This window comes from Aquila chrysaetos, chromosome 6 (assembly GCF_900496995.4).
Source record: "Aquila chrysaetos chrysaetos chromosome 6, bAquChr1.4, whole genome shotgun sequence".
Taxonomy (NCBI): Eukaryota; Metazoa; Chordata; class Aves; order Accipitriformes; family Accipitridae; genus Aquila; species Aquila chrysaetos.
The window spans coordinates 53,690,079-53,708,340 of NC_044009.1; the positions used below are offsets into that span (position 1 = coordinate 53,690,079).

Here is an 18,262-nt window from a genome sequence, read left to right on the forward strand (position 1 = left end):
ATTTTCACCCACTGCAAGTCCTTCAAAGTGATCATTCTCACTCCGTTTTCTGGATCTTCCCCTATCCTTCACCTTTGCATCTGCCTTGCAGTCCATGCACTTTTGGCCACCTTCTCTTCCAGCTATCTTCTGCACTAGAAGAACTTCACATACACTACACAGCAGATAATTTTCAAACATTGTCACCTCTTACAAAAGGATTAGATTGAACTTGTACTAATGTCAAAGAAAGAAGTTAAGGGAGGCAATAACGGATGGTGCCTGAAATATCTCCTCCTTCAGCCATGTAGCTGACAGGAACATGGAGCCTGGAGTCGATCTCGTTCAAGGCACCTCAGAAGCAGAACGCTAAGAAGAGAAAGGCGACTGCCTGCCTCTTCCACCCTCACATTATTTTTTTTTTTTTAAGTAGCTTTTGTAACTGGATGCAGTGCATGATCTCAAACTACTTTTTCTAGCTGTGATCAATGCGTTTTTTTCCCTTTTATCCTATCAGGTTCTGAAGGGTGCAGCCAGGGTGCCAGTCAGCTGTGATCTTTAGCAATGACACTAAATGTTCAACAACACAGCATCTGGGTTTTCATGAAGACAGGTGTTGCTGGACACAAGCTAACACTGGTCCAGAGATATAAAAACACTGCTGCAAGAAACATAACTACTAACAACAGATCTTTAAATAACAGTCCTTGTAAGAGATGACTTCTTACCTGCAGCTGTTTAGGGGGCCATGTATTTCTGGACCTGCAACTGTACATTACCTTCCAGTCCTCCTCAAGGAGCAATTAAACTATACATCCCACTGCTGCACTCATCAGCCTGTTTTCTTCCTTTAAAGTCCCACAACTGTTATATCTCTGTATGACCAGATGTAGACAATATCTTATTAGCTCCACATGCAAGCTAGAGAGCATGAGGCAGTTCTTGTCTACAAACAGCTGGGAACATGAATTCTGAGCAAATGCACTGCTCGATAACCTGTATTTGACCATATGAATGCAGCCTTAGCTCACCTGTCACCAGGTGGGGAGGAAAGGGTAAGAGATGTTTGAACAGCTCTCTCATCGCCCAGGCAAAAGCCTGCACTGCCATCGCACCATGACACAGGCACCAGCAGCAATGCAGGCAGACTGAGCCATGGTACAAAGCCCAAAAACACTGAGGTTCCCACAAGCAGGACTGCAAAGAAATCAAACAGCTTCAAAATAATTTTGTGGTAAACTTCCTAGGGGCAGAGTTGCCAAACTAGCAGTTCTGGGGAGGGTTGTACAAGCTAGGGATCTTTGCAGGTCTACACTGCTCCCCAGGAGAAAACAATCCTTGGCCACGTGAAAATCCAGCCGGTCTGCACAAGCTGCTTCAGGCAAGTAACACTGCACAGAACTATTTTAGCACTATATAGAGTATTTCCATCCTTCCTAGACTGCTCCAGTTCTCTGCACCACAGCTCTAGGGGCTGTGTTATGCCACGCTGGCATTAGAGAAGTTTTCTTATAGAAGGGTAAGGGTTTCTTTGGACCTTCCACATTGCTTTAAGACTTCACTCCATCTTCATCCCCTTCCTCCTGTCTCCTCCCTCAGACTCAAAATCCTATTCTTAGAAATGCATAAAATGACAGTGATGTTATTTCAAAGCACTTCATGCCCCCAACCGTTCTCAGCTCCCAGTGGGTAAATCCACAGAATGAATACCCAACACCCCTGAATACAGCCACACTCCCCCTTTTGCTGCAGCCACTTTACTTAACAGGGAATTCTTTACTCAGGATGGATGCACAGGGTGGGAGTTTCTTCAGACTACCACCAGGAAAAAAATAGCTACAGAAATGCAAAATAAACCCTACTGAGTAATTGTGTGAGCACAATGATTCAAAGAAAAGCTAAGCAAAATTCAAGGTTAAAACAAAAAAAAAAAACAACAAAAAAACCACACCATACCACTTGGAATTTTACCTTGTTTTCTGACATTTTCAAAACAGCATTTTACATTTGCACAGGTGGAATATTCATTTCAGGTGTTGGTATGTATTTAAATACTTCCAAGTTCTCAAGGTGATTTAAATTACCTAGTTGAGTCACAATTTAAATAACCAATTTTACATCTGATTTTGCACTTCTTTTTGCTCTTTTCTAAAGAAAGGTTAATTATTGTCCAACACAAATGAACATATTGTTAAGACTAACTAAATACAGACTTTAAAGACCATTTTCCAGGGAAAGAGGCAGTCTTGCTAAGAATAACAGGGGATGGAAGGGAAGAAGATGACTTTTGGCTATTATTGACAGCATGCTGTGCTGGCTTGCAGTAATGGGATGGGACAGCCCCCAAAGTTACTGCTGCAGATCTTTGCTTACCCAACCAAGAATTCAGGCAAAACAGATGCAAAACGCACGTGGAGTAATAGACAGTGAGAGGGAGAAACGGAACAAGCGTGCTGAGGGAAGTATACAGCACAGGAAGGAGGGGGGCACAAACGGCAGTTCACATTAAAGGGCAGTGTAAGTCACAGCTGTTTAGGAAGGTCTGCTTTACACTGCATTTGGCATATTTCATTAACCAAGCCTTCCTTAACCAAAGCAGCTCCATGCCTCTACTCTAATACCCAGCAACCCAGGTTCCTAGTTTTTATAGTTCACGTTTTACCATAATAGAAAGCGATACATTTGATTATTCACTCTCTTACAAACAGAGTATTTCAAAAGTTTACTTTCAGTTGGAAAACAGGCTTACAACAGCTTGATTGTGCTAATTATGCAAGAAAAATTATCAAAACCTTTTGCTATTAAAGCCCATTTATTAGATAAAGGACACTGTACCTGCAATTACTGAACTAAACTAACCAAAACCAGCCAGCTGATCTTGTTGTCTGGGTGACCTGGGGGTGTGTGTGGGGGGGATAATATCTCCCTGTTTCTCAGTTGATAGATCAGATGGAAACATGCTTTTCTGCCTTTAGAAGTCCCAGCTGCCTTCCCAGCTCCGAATCCACCCGATCAGCGGAGCACCCACAGAGGTGCCAGCTGCCTGGCCAGGCGACAGGACCAGCGCAGCCGGCCTGCCACCGTACCCGGCGGTGGGTGCTCGGCCGCCTGCCCACTCCGATCCCCCTCGGCGGCAAGCACCCATCAGCCCGTGTACCATCTTGACATGAAAGATTTGAAGACCTTTTTAGGAATCCCCGAAATGTCTTAGACTGGGAGGGAGTGTGTAATCACCTTTAAATCATCTTCATTATGGAGCTGGGGTGAGCATTTAACAAACTTTATTTAGCATTTACTGTGTCCTTTTATGAAAAACAACAAGCAAAGAAAGACACAAATTAAATTAAACCCAAAACAGTTCAAACATTTAGGTTAATTTTAACTTTTCTACTTTAAAAACAAAGGCAAAGGTGAAGTCTATTTCTTCAGGACCTCAGCATCACTTCAGGGGCAGGTCAGCTCAGGGAAGAAAATCTCATTATTCCCTCAAATTCTTCCACAGAGGTCTAAGTTTTAGCTTTCTAGTTTTTAACTCAATTCAGAGTAAAATTAAATGCTATTTCCCCCCCCTCACATTTTACACGGAAAATCTTTACTATGTTCATTTATTTTATTTAAACATTTAAAATTACTTGCAACAGAGAAGACATGTTTTTGCAGGAGTTTGTTTGTTTAAGAAAAGTGGCCTTTCAAGATCAAGGAATCAACAGAATCCCCTTTTAACATTTAGATACTTAAATATTTCCTCATTGTCTCAAGAAACTGATCACATACTACATCAGAAAACCCAGTGTACTTTTTCTTACTGTCTGAGAAAACCCACTTTAATACTAAGCTATAAGTCATGGTTAGCCATACAAGCCTAATTTCTTTCCTTTGGTGTTGGTTTGCTTCTTGACACAGTAGCTACTGTAACCTTCTTGACCAATAATTATTACCTAAAAAGAAGATAACATACAAAACATACATTTTTCTTCAGTTGTTAGAACCAAAGGTGATTGCATATCAGCTGCAATACTAAGAACAATTTGGGTAAAAACTATAAGCTGCATCAAATTGTCAACTAACAAATTTCACATGCATCTTTTTCATACAATTGTGATATGTAAATTGAGCGTGTTAAATCTGTGATTTTTGGGCTTGTCCAACATTAATTTGTTAATTAACATGCCATTACAAACTGAATTTGGGACATTCTTCATCCTCCTGGGACATTAGCAGTGCCCACAGAGCAGACACAAGCCACCCTAAGGCACTTCCACAGCTCTGTGCAGAGCCACCTGGAGCACAACACAAAGGACAAGCAAACCTTCAATGTAAAGCCAAGACAAAAATTAAACTAAAAAATGAACCGTTATTTATGCACTTGTTACAGGAAGGCTATAACTCCAAAAGATGAGTTACAGAGAAGCTGGAAGACTTGCTCTCAAAGCACCTTCAAGAGCTAAGGATAAGCAGGCACGTTTTCAGTACGCTACATGTTTATGCATCAACTTTTACAACTGCAACATGTTCATTTTCAGAAGAATTCCTCACTTCACATACAACCAAACACCCCTGTGGGACTGAAACAAGATCAATCATGTCAAAAAAAGCCTTAACGTTTTTGGAAGAATATTTCAGAACTCCGAGTAAAAAAAAAAATTCATATCCTTTCACAGCATTGGCACACCAAACCCTCAGAGATTTCATTTTACAGCTAATTGTTCACTTCTGTTTGCGGTTTTGTTTTGGTTTTCCTTCATGTTCACATTGGTCAGCACTTTAGAAAGCAAGCTTTTCCACGCACTTAACTACCATGCAAGAATTTAGCAGATGCTCACCAAGCCCTACTCCTTTGAGGGACCTTGAAGTCCAACCTGCAGAGGGTCATTGCCAGTGCAATCCACACAAGGGAGACTGCAAGGCCTCCAGCTGTCACACTGTGCAGAGCGGTTCGCTCGCAGCTCCCACCGACAAAAAGCTGTTAAAAGCCACAGTCCTCACCCTGTGAGATGGTACAGGTGCTACAGGGGCTGTTTGGGTAACACAATCCTGAGTCAAATGTGCAATCTGATGCCATCACGTTTCTTCTGACTTGCCACCAAGAACCTTATCATGGTGCCATGGTACTACTGAGTACCAGTTAGTGCATCAACTAAGACACAGAAACTGCAGGGCAAACACCAAGACACACCACCTGAAATCTCAATGAAATGTTTTCAGCTACTGTTCTACCCACATTCACAAAACACAGAGCTGAACAGCACCAATTAACAGCTGATAAGCAGTAACTTATTTTGTTATGGATACTCAGCCACATGCTTGGCCTTTTGCCATTAACCCCTCTCACGGTGACAAGTAAGAGCCCTAGGAAGCCTACCTGAGTGTCCCTCTTTCACCTCTACGCCCACCAATTACCTGTATCTGTAAAGAGAGCCAAACTCCATCTCAGTTCTCCAGAATTCTCCTTTAAGAGGCCTGACAGAACAGGAGACCTTCACTCCCCGCACATGGGTTCTTCACCCTGTAAACGTTGTGACCCCAGTGCCACAGCCACTTCCAGTTCACAGGTGTTTGCATTTCAAGCTAAAGAACCTACACAAGGCAGGTCACATTGGTTCTCCAAGTTCCAGGCTGGTTCCAGTCTCACTTCTACAGGCAGTAACCTACACCCAAATTTTGTGGTCATCCTAATATTCCCTCAGCTCTCCTCCAAAGCTTGTTGAAGGAGGCTCCTTTGCTCTCCCCCAGATTCTCCACAAAGTCCTCCAATTTCCCCAACTGCTGTGAAGTCCCACAATCACATAATCCTACAAAGAAGTCCATCCTGTTATGAATCTTTCAGGATCAAAAAGAGCACAGAGAGAACTCTTTAGGGAAAGGACCATATGCTACTCTCAACTGGACAGCATCAAGAAAAAAGAGCCTTCTCCACTCACCCTGAACTAATCAAACCCCAGCATTCCTACCAGAAGTCAGTCAAAAGCTATGAGTTAGGCTCCTTCCCTCCCTATAAAAAAGGGGGGGTTGCCAATTTGTTTTGCTTTCAGTTATCTTGTGGCACACACATGTCTGAAGAAGCACACTTGGTTCTCTTTCCAGATTTTTCATCACAGTGAGGAAAAACTGTAAATCTCCCTCTTCAAAACAGGAACCTGTTGATTTCTTCAACCAGGTCTCAAAAGTACCACAAGACAATTTCAAAAGCTGCAAGTTAAAGGCTTCCCCACATCAGAAAACAGCCAGGAATGTTTCTCACTATTCCTTATGGGAATAGTGCGGCATGCGCAGCAAACTCACTTAGGCCATACAAGGACTGATGCTGCAGAGTAAGAATGATGACAAGAGGACTCTGTGCAGGGGAACAGTAGCCTCTGAATTGCATCTACTTCACTTCTGAATAGCCTCAAAATATAAACAAGCTCTCAAAATCCCTTTCTTTTGTCTTCATCTGCCACTGTGTTGATGTGCTGTGGCTCTATTAACCCAGCCTTGCGGAACAACTTCAAGTTAATTCACCTTTTCCATTTGCTTTAGTCCACTCCCCAGAGCTCTATATCCAGTAGATATTTATTTTAAAGCTAAGCCAAAACCATTCAAATGCTAACATTTCGGAGCCTTCAATACTCTTGTTTGCATGCAGTAGGGCCCCTTTTAGAATAAAGAGCATCCACTTTGGGAATTAAACCACCATAATTATAATTGGCCTACACGTCAAAGTTTTACAAATCCCCAGACTGGGAATAAAGCACGTTTTACTCCTAGCAGACCCTTTGTTAAGGAAGGCGTAAAAACTGCATTGCAGACCAATTTCTCACCAGAGGCTCCAGTAACTGCATAAGAAAACTGACAGCTTCTAAAAGCGAGTTTGGTCTTCTGGCTCATAGCTGCATGTCATTTTGGCCTTCCTAATGGAGAAACAAGATAAAGTTCTCTCAAAATCCTGGCTGTTGTTGTACATTAGAGTCCAATAAATATTCTACTTGAATGTCTAACCAACATCCAGAATCAAATCCCAACTAAAAAGCTGAAGTCAAAGATTTTTCCACTCATTAAAAAATGCCACTTTTGCACAAGGCATGGAAATTCCGTATTTCTTTCAACCAGTACTTTAATGGTGCTTAGGTCTTTATTTCCATAATTTCAGAACAGTCATATTGATGCACTCATTCTTCAAAATATTATTTGTGTCCTAAGAAACGTGTATGGAGGGAAGGGTCTAAGTAACTTCAGATTTTAGAACAGGTTTTGCAGAACAATTATGCACAAGTTTGCTTCAGAGGTATGGACATGAGTCTTACAAATGTGTAAAATGCCTACACAAAGACAGAAAAACACCCTATTGTTTAGGCAAGTTGGAACACGTTACGCATTTAGATTATACTCTACTAAAGGCTGATGCAAACACACCAGGTCCACAAACACACACAAAAGTGTCTACGTAGCATTTCTGGCACATTTGTAAAGGCCTAATTGACAATCAACTAATGTGAGGTTAAGAGAGATAGCAAAGGCAAAGCCAAAGTGTTGTTCAAGAATTTTTAAGAAGTGGACAGTCCCAACAACAAAAGCCAAGGGGCGGGATCCATGAGAAAAAGACATGGAGGAAAGACCAAGTTATGACACATTTGAAAAGCAGGAAGTCACCAGCCATACTCCAAGCTGTGCCTTTACTGGTGCTGCATGTGCACGATGCAGGAATTTGCAGGTAAGGGCAACCTATCCCAGGTTTCTTTGCAATCTTTTAGGTGGAGCTTTTTCTTCTATCCCAGTGACTTGAAATAACTTGCATGTCTCTTTCTGGACAGAGAAGAGTTCAAATTATGCAAAGATGTTGGAGGGTAGCCAATACTCAAATGATTTAACCTTCATCATAACCACAAAGTAAAGACATACCTCTGCTCTTACAAAGACTTGTGTTCGGTTAGCCATTCTGGGCAGAAAGGGCTTCTAACCTGCAGCAAAAGGATTCTGCCTGAGAGAGAGGAAGGATTACATCAAAGTAAGACCCTATACTACCTCTTCAGTGAAGACAGCTCCTGAATCAAGATAAGCAGAGATGGTTCCATACCACATTTACGCCTAGTTACCCTTGAGATGAAAAGCAGGCAGAGTGAAAATTGCCATGCAAGCATCTTTTTATCATCATCATTTCATTTAGATTCAGGATGCACACAGGTTTTACAACTCAGTCCAAAAATACAGGTCAAGTGGAATAAAAATTACTTAGATCAATGCCCAATAAGTAAGACTGAATGTCCAGAAAAGAATTGCAGACTAAGTTTACAATAGAAAAAAAATAAAGTAAATATTTGGAAATCACAATCACCAAAAGCATACACAAACACATTTTTTTTAATTCACAAGCGTCAGCGCTTTTCTCATGAGCTAAGAGTACATCTAAAATACTTATTATCATTTAACTTGAGCCAGTATTTAAAAGTCAAATTGAAAATAGCTTTTTTTAAAATGCACAACTTATTTTAATTCCACCCCTAAATAGATATGAATTAGCTAATTTAATACTCAGACTAGTGCACTACAAGTCATATATCTTTTCATCCTGACAATAGAAAATAAGGAGTCACACACATTATAATACTACAAGATTGACTGCCACATAAAATCCATTGCCAAATCATCCTACAGCCTGGGATTTCTCCAGCCCATGCAATCAAAATCAATGTTTTAGCAGGCTGCTACACAGAACTGCAGCTTCAACAGGCAGTTACGCTTGAGCATCAGTGAAGAGTGAAATTTAACAAATAAAAAAAAAAATTACTCCTTATGAAGTGAAGAAGAGTTTCAACATGCAACATGGACGTGATTTTTACCAATAATAAACAACCTGCAAGGTACCATCTATCTTTTCTCTAATGTAACACGATACAATTAATTTATTCTCTTAAACCAAACCATTATCTTTTAATTTTATTTTCTCTTTTAAGATTCAGCCTTAAAATGACTTAATTGTTGCAGTCCACCCCCACAAACACAAGAGACAACTTCATTGCAGTGGAGAGCCGTAAATAGCACAGTCTGTTTTAGGCTGACTAATACAAACACGCATTTTGTTTAATTTTACATTTGTTCCTAGGGAGATTTAGATCTCATCTCTTCTACCTCCAATCCAATACTAACTGACATCGTAGGAAATTATCCACCCCTAAAGGGATGAGTAACACAGGCAGATCTGCCATTGTGTGCAGCATCTCACAGAGGACAGGCTGGCTGCCATGCTAGTCACAATCCATACAAGAAGGAAGGGCAGGCAGGCACTGGAGCCATGGCACAAAAGCCGTGGCATGCGGAACTTCCAAAAATGTGTGTTCGAGCACGCCCCAGTGTAACAACCAGGGCCAAGAGCAAGCAGGCAGCAAAGAAACCTGCAGGAACTCTTCCAGGGGAGCGGACCATGCCAGGTCCACTCCGGCAGCGACAAACCAGGCCAAAGCACTCTGCAAACAGCCTTGGTCACAGCCAGCAAACTCAACACACCCACAATGCACTCGAGTAAGGCAACGGTTTTCACAAACACGTCGAGGTAGCACACAGTCCTCTGCATCTGCCCAGGCACTCACACCCTAGGAGAACCCTCCTTAGCACCAGCACAAAAAAAAACAAACCAGGAATTAATGTGGGTTACAACTAATCCGGCAAAGACAGACTAAGTTTTAACCAAATTAATGCCTTATCCAGTTCACCACATGGCCACAGAGATGCCAGAACAGGAGAAAGAACAGTGCATGGAGAGGGACAAGCACAACTACTTACTTCCCTGGCATTAGTAGCCAGCAAAAAGGCTTGCGCAACCACAGCACCAACTGCCTAAAACTGCTCAGCCAGGAACCCCAGGCCATTCAGAGAGGAAGGTTGGAGGGGCCTGCTGAGGCACACTGACTCATGAAAGCAGAGATCAGCAGCTTGCAGGACTTCAAAAGGAAGCCACTTCTAGCCTCCAAGCTATCCGCCCAGCCAAAGGCAGCTGTCGAAAAGCTGCCAACCTGCTCCTACTGTTACAGGATACTTGCCAGACAAACAGCAGACCTGCAATTAGAAGAGGTGTTTGTTGGCCTCTCCTATGCAGCCTATTAGCAGAGAGGTAAAGTTTTCAGAACAAGAAATGCCTGACCTCCAGTGAGCACTAGTTACAACTGCTCTGTAAGATGAGGAAGAGGTCCTCCTAGAGTTTCTATTCAACTGAGGATGATCTGTGGCTTCAGCATGCCGAGAAGGAATGTTCCAGGTACTCGGGACAGAAGGTTAGGAGTTGGAGCATCATCTCCTCTTCTGTAAAAAGGCCTAGATAATAGCCATTGGTGTTCCCCTGCACCATCTCCTACCTCCATCTTTGTTCATTTCAGACAAAGCAAATGAAGAGTCCAAAGTCTGCCTTGAACAATCACTGAACTGGAGGTCTTCTGTTTTAATAAGCTTTTCCTAATCAAGCCATAGCCTTCCTTTTCCTAAACCAGACTTGAGTTAACTTACAACAAGCTACAGACACTTCCATCTTCTCAGAAGTACTACAGGTAGCAAACAGTGACATGGTTTGACACTGCCAGGAGCATTTCAAAAGGGGGAGATGCACTGACAAAAATTACTTCTGGGGATGAGCAACCATTTAGCTGCCTTTTCAGGTCAACAGAAGAAACAGAAGAACAATGAAATGTACAACTAACTCAAGAATAACCTGCTGACTCTAGAAGAGGCTAGTAGCAGATGCTTAGGAAGAAGCATAAGGACATAGCATGCAAAGGTCATTCTTCCACCCTCCTCTGCCCCCTGACCCCATGCTTACCAGTCAGAGGTAAATTCCCAAGCCCAAAACTGCATCTGGACCACTGTATTTAAATGGTCCACCCACAGACCTACAAACATATCCAATTCCTTTCTTAAAAAACCAAACAAACAAACTTCTCTTGAATGTCCCACTGCAATCATTCTATAACTTAAACAGGCACCACACAAACACTACATTTTTTTTTAATTTTAAAACTGCTGACTATTGACTACACATGGTATTCCCTATTTCTTACATCATAAGAAACAATGCAAAATCATGATTTCCCATTTACTCACCTTTCAGTCGTGACTTTAAGACCTCTATATTTCCATGCAAACATTTCTCTCCTCAGCAAAAGAGTCAGTTTATTTAGACACGCTGCATCTACACCATCTCACAAAGCTTTGCAGAACAAGACTAAGCCAACACCATGCAAAACTAAAACAACAGGTCCTGAGCATAAAGAAACTAACGATCTGAAGGACAATGAGTTATCCTGATTGCTTAGAGACTTATGCTGCCTTTGTACTTCAACCAAACAGAGCACGACCACTTGAGATGAGGGATGTTGATCTTGGGGGCTTCAGAGGTGTTTAAGAGCTGGTGGCACACTAATTTGCAGGTACAAAGAATGCAAAACATGTTCTAACCAGAACTGGGCAGAATACTCCATCCAACAGCCCCTGCGATCCAACACACTGCCTGGCCTGCCAGGCATAGCTACCAGGCCACAGAGCAACATTCACAGCCAGTACTGGTTCAGCAAACAAGGTGGAGCACCAACCACCAGGATGAATTCAGCATGAAATGAAAGAGCACATCAAAAGAACCCTGTTTAAAGACGGGATCGTATAATAACTGGCAAAGACCATGATGCAGCACCTGATGTTGACTATTCACCGGCAGATGAATCATAAGGTCAGTTCTGGCCTTCCAGGGGAAAGTCAGCATCTGAACTGCTAGCAAAGAACACCATCACATTTCTAAAATACACTACTGCTTTCTTTCATATAAAGTAGTAATGAACTTATTTCACTAGGAATGTTGGCACACTCTTGATGTTTCTTCTAGAAAATGGTTAGCATCCCACGGAATTAATGTCAAAGGCTAGATTCAATGCCACTTTATAATCAGTTAGTTCACTGTAGAACTTGTTATGAGACTAAAATTCTGAGAGCATGTACTGAATACCAGTAAGACTTACAAATGCAAATCACTTCGAAATAGGAACCTGTGAACACTGAGCTATATACACGTAATTGCAAAAGACCACACTTTAAGGAAGGGATTACCTATCAGCTGAAACTGGGTCACGTGCATACTCATGGTCCAATATAACAAAGAAAACTATTTCATTACAACTACTTATTGCTATTTGACTACACTTTTATGCTTTTGAAAGCGTTAGTCTAAACCTGTGTTTTGGCTGCAAACATAGCAAAGAAAAAAGGAATTTATTGAAAGCATTTCCATGGAATTCCATACATTTCATAGTCAATAGCATTTTCTGAATTCATGATCCCAAAATACTTTGTAAACTTATGTGAATTCAGCTTTCCAACACTGCTAAGAAATACCATCATTCCTTATTTTACAGATACGTACAGATATGTAAAAGATGTAAATGACTTATGTCCTTAATGTGTAGTTGCTGAACTTGTCTACAGCAGGATTTAAAAAAGGGGTTTTTAGACGGTGTTGGATACCTTTGTAACTAACATGCTCTTTAACTGTCTCAGTCTTGACTACCCTCAGGTCTCAAAGCAAATAAACTACCCCCTAATACGCATGTATACCCTCATCAAGACCAACCTGCAATCCACCCCAACGGATCTCCATGAATTCTCATAGACAGAGAGGCTAGAAGGGAGCAATTACCACTCTGAAATCTACTGCATTCAAGACCACTGCTGTAACCTTTCTTCTGTAGCCCTGTAGAGCCACACAGGTGAGTGGGCTAAGCTTTTAATCTGTTTATACACATAGAATAGATAAAAGATACAAGAGCAGATACTGAGATGCCCATTTGAGAGTGTAAATACCTAAGAATGTCAGTGAATTCAAGCAGCCTTTTTTTTTTTTTTGGCAGGGACAAGGGGGCTAAAAGGGTGCCTAATTGTTTTACAACGGCTGGCCCTAGATCCTATTTTAGCATCAGGCTTTTATTAAATTTAAGCATGACTTCAGAGTACCAGCTGGCCAAAAAAACAAAAAAAAACCAACAACCAACACAAACACAACCCACCCACAACACCCCACTGGTGTTCTTTCCCCCGCCTATGTTCTCTTCCTACCCCAAGAGCTTCTTCACTGCTAAAGAGCCCACTGCTTTCTCCCTTCCCAAGAAGCATGCAGCTTGTGAAAGAGCAATGCAAGGACAGAGCAGGGATTGAGAGAGTGAGGGTGTTTCTCCAAATGATTTTTATCCCTCTCCCAGACTCATTTGCATCCCTCCCAAGTAAGCTATTTGATGCCTCTGCTGTTGCTGTGTCTGGCAGTTTTGGCAAGATGATGCAAGTCTCCATTCCTTGCCCGCTGGACACAGACTGAAGACAGGCAAACGATACTATGTCAAGTTACGTTGCCGCATGCCTTCCTGCCTCCCCCAGCCCTGGCCACCAATCCCTTTGTTTTCCCTTACACCTGCACTGGGACTTACCAACCGCAGTCAGGCTGTGGACAACTACAACGTTATCTGTGAAGAGTAAAACAGGAAAAGAAACCCTCTCTGTAGGCTTAGGGAGACAAAAAACTTCATTTGGAGAGCTAGCCTCAAAAATAGATAAGTTTTGCAGGAAATGGCTATATTTAGCCCTCCCCTTTCACCTCAGCTCCTCAACACATTCACATTCTCCTGCAGAAGTATCTTTCTAAACGCTGTTAGCGGTGAGCTTTAGCAGGTCACCTCAGCAGAAAAAAACGCAACCAACTTAATATATGTTAATATAGAAAAGTGTAAACTATCATCAGAATATCAAATATCCAGCTACTAAGGCATTAAAAAAAAATTCTCATGTCTCAAAGCATGTTAAATTGCTAGCTCCAAGAACATAATATGGCCAAAGTTACTTTATGAGTTAAGTCCATGGAGGCTGAACTTCTGCACACACCATTCAGGTCTTCATGAATACTTTTTTTAAGTAACTAATGGAGCCATAGTGTTCTCTACAGAGAGTATAAACATTAAGTAACAACCTCAACAGCTATGCAACCAAAATATTTCCAGTTTCCTAATGTACATATAAAAATAAGTCATGAGAAAACCAGTCAGCAACAGTTACTGTGCAGTGGAACTTATGCAGAGACTGTCCACTACCTCTCTGGAAACAATCAGTACTGGGTCAGTATGATTTCCCTTTCTCAGCTTGCAACTTTGAAACCTGTTATAAGACTTAAAACTAAAAATATGTAACACAGTTTTCTTTCCTCGGGTTGTTTCATTTAAACAACAGCCTCACCTTCTATAGTTTTGGCCTAACTACAATTTAGGCCTGTAAGAGCTGCTTATTTACAAACTGAAATGGTTGAGGGGTGATCTAAGTCACAGCAACCGACCTTAAAGTTTGTCCTGAAATGGAGACAGACAAAATGAAACACACCTGTCACTACAGCCTGAGAAGACAAATAAGCAGAGATTTGCGATCAGTAACTACTCCCAAGTCCTGTGCCATTGGGCAAGGAGCAGCACCCCCACCCCCCGAAAGGAAGCAGTGGAATGCAGGTCTTATCCCAGCAAACAAAATACTGAGATGGAAGGCAAACCTCTCAAAACATTGCACACACTTAACACCTCCGAGGGAGAGCACAGTGCATACAGGAACTTTTTGTTCCCCTAAAATAGATCTGTAACACCTCCTCCAAAAAAAAGTTACAGTCATCAAAGGAACCAGACTTGCACTTGAGAGCTTTCCATATCCAGGATTTCAGCCTTCACCGATTTCAATTTCAAGGCAACCCAGTACTCTTCAAACAGTACTAGACCTTCAAGGACAGAACTTGGAGAGTATTTACAAAGTGTCTGCCGCATTCCAGGTCACTACCATTTCTCTGAAGATGAAGTATAAGGATCATAATAAAGATCCTATTACAGGAAACAAAAGAAAACCGAAGATTTAAAAATAGACCTGTCATTGCCCACAGCAAACTGCTAACAACCATAGAGGTTTTCCTGAATGAAAGGATGAGATCCATGACAGATGAGCTTCAATGCATACCACAAAAACACGTGAGATTTGGGAAAAGAACCTGTTCTCTTCTGAAAGCTCGACGCATCGTTTCTAAAAAGTGTTTATATACATAAGTGCCAGTTCTGCAGCTCGGTCCAGAACCTGAAACTTTCCACCTCATGCTGCCATCAGTAACAAGGCTGTTTTGATGAATTAGTCCCTCCAGTACACCTACGTAAACCCCTACTCTTTCAAAATGTGCTGAAGATTATTTTCCCCACACTGAGAGAGAAACTCAAGTAGTTTAAGTCCCAGTTTACTGTAAAAGTACTGCTGGAAACAAATTATTTTAACACATTTTTATAGACTAACAAAGTTGGAAAGACTGCCCAGGCAGCTTCCCCTACTGTATTCATGCCCCAGATTTCACAGACCAGCATGTGGTTTTAAAAGCCTGGAGGTTAATACACAGATTTGAGCAGGCTGAAAAAATGACTGCCTGCTTCTAGCGACCCGTCCTCCATCTCCCGTTGAGGCTTTTGCTGGTGTTCAGGCAACAGTCCTGCCATCCCCTTTGTCTCCTCCTGAAATTCAGAGCCGCGTAGCTGTAAATAAGCAGGCCGATTTAGACCCCTACGGACTCACTGTGCAAAACGTCATCATAGTCGGCAGTGGAAGGAAGAAGTGCCTTTAACAGATTAATTAGGCACGAGGGACTTTGGCCTCTAACTTTCTTTCTCCTGTCAAACCACGGACCTTCAGCATATTGACATTAGTAATGCCAGCACAGTCACACCAAGAGAGCTCGCTCTGATGTAGCGCAACTCTGCATCCCCAACTTGAAGACATTCGTGTAGTTTTTTAAAAAAAGAGAAAAAAAAATAGGAGAGACCCCCCAGACCAGTGCCCCTCTCTGCAGGCACGGCAGCCTCGGTTACCGCAGAACCACAGCGATACCGTTAGCCGCGACACGCGTGTTTCGCGACGGTCACGGGGGGACCGAAATCCTTTGTGTCGCCTCCCGCAGCCGAGATGCGACTCCGCCTGCGGGACGGGGTGACAGCGGCTGCCGAGGCACGCCGCACCCTCGGCTTCGCTTTTCGCGAGAAAAGGCGCTTTTCAGCGAAGCGTCTCCCGCCCCGGGGCGGGCGGGGGGTGGGCAGCCCGCCCTCGGCCCGCAGGAATTTTTCCCTCCTGGATTTCCCGGCTCCCCCCCGCCCAGACCCCCGGCAGGGACCGCGGCGCAGGCAGCCGGCGGAGCACCGGCAGGGCCCGCGGCGGGGCGGGCAGAGCCCCTCACGCCCGCCGGGCCGCGGGGACCGGGACCCGGCCCCGCCGCCCGGCCCCCACGGCCCCGCCGCGGCGGCTCGCCTCGGCCGGTCACCGGCGGCGGGCCGGCGAGCCCAAAGCGGCTCCTCCCGCAGCCCCGGGCCGCCTCGGCCCGGCCCCCGCCCCGCCCGGGCAGACTGGCGGCTGCACTCACCTCCTCATCGCGGCGGCGGCGGCGTCGGTCGCGCTAGGGCCGCGGCGGGCTGGCCATGGGCGGCGGGGGCGGCGCGGCCGCCGCGCTCTCGGCCCGGCGCTCGCCCTGCCCGCGGCCCGCCCGCACGCCCGCCCGCGGCGGCGGAGCGCTGACAAAGGGGACGGAGCGGCGGCGGCGGCAGCGCCCCGCCCCGCTAATGGCCGCCGGCAGCCGTCACTCCCGTCCCGCCGCGTCACTTCCGCCCGCCGCGCCGCGCTTCTCCGCGCCGCGCTTCTCCGCGCCGCGCCCCCTGGCGGCCGTTGGCGGGAGCGGTGCGGGGTGCGCGGCGGCCGCCCCGCCGTCCCCGCTCGGCTCCCCGGTGAGCCGCTCACCGACCGCAGAGGAGCGTCCACAGACGCCACCGCGGACGCCGCTCCTGCCGGGCAAGGCCGCCAGCGATCCAGCGGCAGAAACGCCCTCGCCCGTACCAAAGGCAGGGCGGCCTAGCGCCCCGTGGGGCCCGGGCCGAGGAGCGCCACGCAGCGTCCCCGTGGGGCGAGGGCCCGGTGCCTTCCTCCGCGAGTAACGGGGTCTCTCCCAGCCGGGCCTGAGGCTGGGCTTCCCCCCGGCACCGGGCCCCGATGGGAGAAGGAGGTCTCCAGCCGTCCCGGGGGCAGAGGCCCTCGCCTCAGGGGAACCCGCTGAGAGGCCGAGGAGGGCCGCGGGGCAGCCAGCGTCCCGGGGGGCCGGCGGGGAGCACACCTGCGGCCCGTGAAGCGGCACAGCCTGGGACGTCCTAGGCACCATCCGCGGAGGTCTCGGAGGGACGTGGAACCTGACGGAAGGGGAGAAGAGCGCGCGACGACGAGAATCGGACCGCAGGCGGCTTTTGCGCCGCTTTAGGGTACGTTAAGGCTACCGTGACCAAAAACACCCTCATTTTGATTGGTTCGGGTTGAACCGCGGCCACTGTGCCAGTTGCGCCAAGTAAACGTCACTGGGAGTTCCTGAAAAGGCACAGGTTTCTTTCCAAGGGGGATAATGAGGCAGATTTCCAGAATAGTTGCATCTAATTACTACCAACGGAGCGCTTAAGTTATCACGTGGTGAATTAAGGACGTGAAAACCCACGTTTTAAACAAGCCTGAACAATTCCAAGCAGACTGACTACATCAGAAATTCCCAAATAATACTGACCTTCTGATGCTCCACATACCTTCCTGACTTAAATCCCGTGATACAGGGCTTCCCTGTGATGCTCCGTCTTTTCCTCAAGACAGTGATACGAGGGCAGAGTGCTCAGTAGGCACTGAGGAAGGCGAGTCCCGTGACACCGCCAGCTCAGGCTGTGTGAAACCATCCTGCCAGGTCTCATTTGTCAAACCCTGTCTGAAACATCAACTTTGTTGCCAGAGACTTCAGACTTATCAGCCATTACGTGTCCCTCTGCGATCAACATGGGGCTGCCATCATCGCCCCGTGGTACGCTCTCACCCGCCCGGGAGCGTCGTTCTGTGCTTACGGCTGAGCTAGACCATGTTTGTTTTCCCAGGCAGCACCGCCGTGCGCAGCCCTGCTGCTGATGGACGTGGAGCCCAGCGGGCTTCAACAACCCACAGCACATACCAGCGGGCAAACCACAGAGGTTTCCTTCCTGATCCAGGGGAGGCAGACACCAAAGGTCTGCACAAGGACAACAGCAAACCGTGTTCTTGTGACAGTAACGAGACCCCGAGGCTGGCTGAGCCACCGCCTCCAGCTGTGGAGGCGGCAGGGAAAGATTTCAGGCCAGAGGAGAGGCATGCTGCGCCCTGCGTCATTTCTCCTACATGACGGAGGACATATTTTGTTCCTTTTCTTGACACATACGGCACTTTCCAAGCAGTG

The 18,262-nt window shown here is 45.3% G+C and overlaps 1 protein-coding gene across 2 annotated transcripts in view; it reads right to left on the minus strand.

Annotated features, from left to right (window-relative positions):
• The window catches only part of ACVR1 (activin A receptor type 1), a 72,606-nt gene extending 56,152 nt beyond the window's left edge, over positions 1–16,454 (minus strand). Inside the window, exon 1 of one of the 2 annotated variants that reach the window (XM_030018053.2) lies at positions 16,397–16,454. In XM_030018053.2, coding sequence (XP_029873913.1) covers positions 16,397–16,404 — 8 coding nt within the window. In that variant the 5' untranslated portion in view covers positions 16,405–16,454. Of the gene's footprint in view, positions 1–15,851; positions 15,876–16,396 lie in introns of those variants that run through there. The other variant, XM_030018054.2, reaches the window with a different exon arrangement.
• Positions 16,455–18,262: the final 1,808 nt, after the last annotated feature.